Source organism: Cicer arietinum, chromosome 1 (genome assembly GCF_000331145.2).
Source record: "Cicer arietinum cultivar CDC Frontier isolate Library 1 chromosome 1, Cicar.CDCFrontier_v2.0, whole genome shotgun sequence".
Taxonomy (NCBI): domain Eukaryota; kingdom Viridiplantae; phylum Streptophyta; class Magnoliopsida; order Fabales; family Fabaceae; genus Cicer; species Cicer arietinum.
The window spans coordinates 46104477-46109436 of record NC_021160.2 but is presented as its reverse complement, the minus strand read 5'-3'; the positions used below and the strand labels follow the sequence as shown (position 1 = coordinate 46109436).

The 4960-nt window shown below is 33.1% G+C and overlaps 1 protein-coding gene across 1 annotated transcript; it reads right to left on the bottom strand.

Moving 5' to 3' along the window:
- Window positions 1–1246: 1246 nt before the first annotated feature.
- LOC140918973 (uncharacterized) lies at window positions 1247–2575 on the bottom strand. The gene is made up of 2 exons (XM_073364104.1): window positions 1973–2575; window positions 1247–1798 (listed from the first exon to the last, which is right to left on the bottom strand). The coding sequence occupies exons 1-2, from the start codon at window positions 2573–2575 to the stop codon at window positions 1247–1249; spliced, it is 1155 nt and encodes a 384-aa protein (XP_073220205.1).
- Between the last annotated feature and the right edge of the window lie 2385 nt (window positions 2576–4960).

Below are 4960 nucleotides of genomic sequence, written 5' to 3'. Positions count from 1 at the left end.
CCATGTCTTGTTTTTCTCAATGGCATCTATCTCAACCTTCATTGCTTTTATCCATTTTTCATCATTCACAGCTTCATTATAATTTGTGGGATCAACATTTGACATGAATAAAACCATACTTGCCTCTTGTTCTTCTTCAGAGAGGCCCTCACCACTTTCGTAGTCCTGTAGCCAACCAGGTGCTCTTCTTCTTCATGGTTGTTCCTCGGGATCTAGTGTATGCTCAAGATTGTCAGCATTACTTACTTCTCGTTCTACATCTGATTCCTCGTCAGACTCCTCCATTGAAGTTCCATCATCACCCCAATCAAGAGTATTTTGTTTTGTTTCTTCTGAGTTCAGGTTCCAATTCCATTTTTCTCCTTCTTCAAATATGACATCCTTGCTAACTGTGATTTTCTTCAACACTGGATCATATAAACGATAAGCCTTGGATTCATCACTCACTCCAAGTAAGATACATTTGTGGCTTCTATCGTCTAGTTTTATTCTCCTTTTCTCAAAGTAAGATACATTTGTGACTTTTATCGTCTAGTTTAGTTCTCTTTTGCTCAGGTATATGGACATGAGCAATGGATCCAAACACTCTGAAATAGTCAACTGTAGGTTTCAGTCCACTCCATTTTTCTTCTGGCACCACCTCTTTTACTGCTTTGGTAAGGCTTCTGTTTATCACATGGTTGGTCCACTTTGCAGCTTCTGGCCACAAAATCTTTGGCATATTTTTCTCAGTGAGTACACAACGCACCATATTCATAATCGTTCGATTTCTTCGTTCAGCAACTCCATTTTGTTGTGGAGTGAAAGCAGCTGTTAATTGTCTTTTGATGCCATGCTCTATGCAGAACTGATTGAACTTGTTTGAGGTGAATTCCCCTCCCCTATTTGTTCGTAAACAACATATTGCTTTCTGAGCTTCTTTCTCAACCAGATTCTTGAAGCATTTGAATATCTCAAATGTTTTCACCTTTTTCTGCAAGAAAATAAATCCAAGTCTTGCGAGAATAATCATCTACAAGCATTAGCAAATACCTTTTACCACTGTGAGAGATTGGAGATATTGGTCCACACAGATCACCATGCACTAATTCAAGTTTTTCAGATGCCCTCCAATGACTTTTCTTTGGTATTTTGTCTCGATGTTGCTTGCCAATGTTACACACCTCGCAAACAGCAGTAGTTTCCTTGAGTTTTGGTAGCCCTTTCACCATCTGCTTCTTCTGCATGGCAGTAATGAACTTGTGATTTACTGCCCATACCTTCTATGCCAAAGGTCTTCCAAGTCCTCCTCTTCAGCTTTTAAGCATCTCCCTGGAAGTGGTTTCAACGTAGCATAGATTATAAACATCCGGTTTAGAGTCATCTTGCTGTCTACAATTTTCCCTCTTTGAGGATGATAAATTTTGCATGCACCTTCTTTTATTATGATGGACACTCGCCTTTCTTGGAGTTGACCTATGCTCAACAAATTGTTGGTTAGGTCTGGCACAAAGTAAACATCACTCACAGTTTGAGTTATTCCTTCCACTTCAAACCTGACACTTCCTTTTCCCAACACAGACATTCTCGAGCTGTTTCCCAATCTAACAGTACGTCTGAAACCTTCATCTAGTTCAACGAACCACTTTTTATTTCCTGTCATGTGATTCGAACAACCAGAATCGAGAAACCATATCCCTTTGTCATTAGTATCTATAATTTCAGCATGGGCCATTAAGAGCAGCTCCTCTTCCTCATCAAACTCAACATAGTTTGCTTCCCTTTCTAGATTTGGACATTCAAATTGGTAGTGTCCTTGCTTTTGACATCGATAGCATACAATAGCATTTCTGTTTACAAATGTTCTGGCCTTTCCTCGTCCCCTCACGTGGCTGTTACTTCCTCTTTGAAAGTTGTTTCTTCCTCTTCCACGTCCAATCCTTGTGCCATGCTGAACTTGCAACACCTATTCTTCACTCCTTTTCTCTCTCACTTTTTGCTCATGAACTAGCAGTGGACTTTGCAGCTCATCCATAGTTAGGAGATCAATGTCCTTAGACTCTTCAATTGAGCATACAACAAAATTGAAGTTGTCTGTGAGAGATCTAAGTATTTTCTCAACGATATTTACATCGTTCATATCTTCCCCACAATTCCTCATATCATTTGCTGTTTCCATCACTCTTCCAAAATAATCACTCACTGATTCACCTGTCTTCATCTCTAAGGTTTCGAATGTCCGTCGAAACCTCTGCAGCTGTGCACGTTTCACCCTAGCACTTCCTTGGTACTTGACTTTCATGGATTCCCATAGTTGTTTGGCTGTTTCTTTCTGTGTAATAGTTTTGAGGATGGATTTGTCAATGGCCTGAAATAGATAGTTCTTTGCTTTTCGATCTTTAAGCTTTGTTTCATCCAATTCCTTCTGTTTTGCTGCACTTATCTGCTCATTCTCCTTTGGTTCATGGATTCCAGCTTCAATAATACTCCAATACTCCTTTGATCGAAGTAGATTCTCCATGATCAAACTCCAATGATCATAATCCCCATCAAATTTGGGTAGACATGGTGTGGTGAAGTTGCTAGATTCTGCCATGTCACTTCACTCAGTGTTTTTCCTCTCAAACACTCTTGTTCAACTCACTCTAGTGTTTTTCCTCTCAAACACGTTTAGCTCACTCACTCTTATCAGGCCCCGTGGTGGAGCTCTGATACCAAATGTAAAGCAGTAATAAGAACTTCTAATGCAATGGATAAACTGTGTTAGTTTTTCCTTATTCAAAAGCAAAACTAGCTGGCTTTAAATAAGCCTTACAAGTAACCAATAGTAGAAAAACTAGGAATAATAATCCTAACAAACTAGAATAATTCAAATGCTTATTCAGCTCCTAGAAAATAGCTTATTAACTGCAACAATAGTAACAGACCTTAAAAGCAAAGACTAATTCCTAGTCAAGATTCCAACAATAATAAGTGTCATTTTAACAAAAACAATTTCACAATAAATGTTATTTTTAATTTTTAATACAACTTTAACTTTTTTCTTATACTACTCTTCAAGAAATTACTATATGCACAGCTTATAAGATATTATTGTACTTTACATTGATAATATAAAAAAATTCACAAATAGTTAACATAAGTAGTTTAGAAAAATTAATTATCTTATTATTCTAATTATTATATTTCTTAATATATGTGCAAAAACCTTAAACGATATTCATTATGAGACAAATAACGTATCATACTGTCTCTTCAAATAGTAAATTGATACAACATATGATATAATAATTCACATTTTATCTTTTATCATACTCACTAAATGAGTCTCTGTAAAATAAGTAAAACAATTTATCTACGCTAAGTTTTTCGTTCCTTACCACCTCTACGCTTTGTTTGGTTTACAAAAGAAAGATAGCATAAAGAAAAGTGATATATTATCAAAGGAATACAAACGTAATAATTCATGGCATAGGATTATTTGTGTCCATTAGTTTTAATTCTTAGGTTTACGCATCCTTCTTCAAATTGAATGTGGGTCCCACACAAAATTTCTATTAATACCAATCAAAGTAAGCACAAATTTTAAGACAATTTTCCTTAATCACTTTTTCATTCCTTTGTTTTTTCGCTACCAAACATAGGCTAATGTAACTTAATCTCCCAAACATTAATACCTCAAATATCCAAGACATATCCTAATACTCTTGTATCCGGCCAACGATTATTTCCACACATATAAGTCAATAGTAGTTCCATTTAAAATTCGAAATCGTAGTTTTCCAAATCATATACATATACTTATTCGAGGAATAAATATCCCTTTAATTTACACCAACACTTCTACCACCAACAAGAACAAATTAAATTAACAACAAAACAATGATGTTTGAGTATAGAGATATTTTTTAAAAAGTTGTAAGGATACTAGGCACGCATTTATGTGTTCTACCCGTCTTTCTTTTATAATAACTTTTATTCGTCTATTTATTCTCTTGTTATCTTGTAAATTTAATTGGAGAAATAGTACTACGCATGCACATGCATGCTTTAAAACAAGCTAGAGAAATTAGAGATACTCATATTCATTGATCTAGCTAGCTTTGGCAACAGCTGCAATACATGCACATGCATATATATATTCTACTGTCTATAAGAAGTGTCACTTAAAAAAAAGTTGTTTTAAAATAAATGTTATTCATAATTTTTAATACAATTTTAAACTACCATTCCATAATTATTATATATATAATTTGCCAAACATTATTAGAGTTTACATTGAAAAAAATAAAAAAGAACTCATCATTAATTAATATAAATAATTTGACAAAACAATTTTTTTCTTTTTATTATTATATTTTAATTTGTGTATAAAAATTTTAATTAGGTCTCTTTCCAAAGACATACCTATTCATATTGCCTGTGGCTATGGATTATGAATTCAATGTTGCCACAACTAATTTCCAACTATATGAACTATGTCCTTATATATAGGATTCGCGTAATCAAATCACGGTAAACAAAAAATATTAAATTTTTAATTATATTAATATTTTTTAATAATTGCAATTTTACTTAAATATTTATCCTTAAAAAAAAGAATTAGTTAATATTTTTACTATAGTATTATTTGTTGTTAATTGTAGAAAAAAAATATAAATTAATCATAAATATATTAATAAAAATAATTATTATAATTGAAAACTCACAAAATAACTTATAAAAAAATACAAGTTTTTTTTAAGAGAATCTTATATACAAAGAGGGAGGTAGTAAATTATAATGATGCGGTTTTGATTATGAAGGGATAAATTGGAGCTTCTATTTCAATAAAAAGAGAAGAATAAGTACATGCTATTAAGATCTGTTGTTACACCCAACTAACTGATACAAATGGAATTTGACTTTAAGACCATATACGACATATAAATTATATTGTAAATCATCACTAAAATTTTCTCACTAAATTAATATTAAGTTT

Excerpts from the sequence above, each read along its gene's own strand:
- LOC140918973 (XM_073364104.1), bottom strand. The coding sequence starts at position 2,575 with ATGGCAGAATCTAGCAACTTCACCACACCATGTCTACCCAAATTTGAT. Across the intron at positions 1,799-1,972 it reads TGCTAGTTCATGAGCAAAAA|CAAGGACACTACCAATTTGA; the intron begins GTGAGAGAGAAA and ends CGATGTCAAAAG.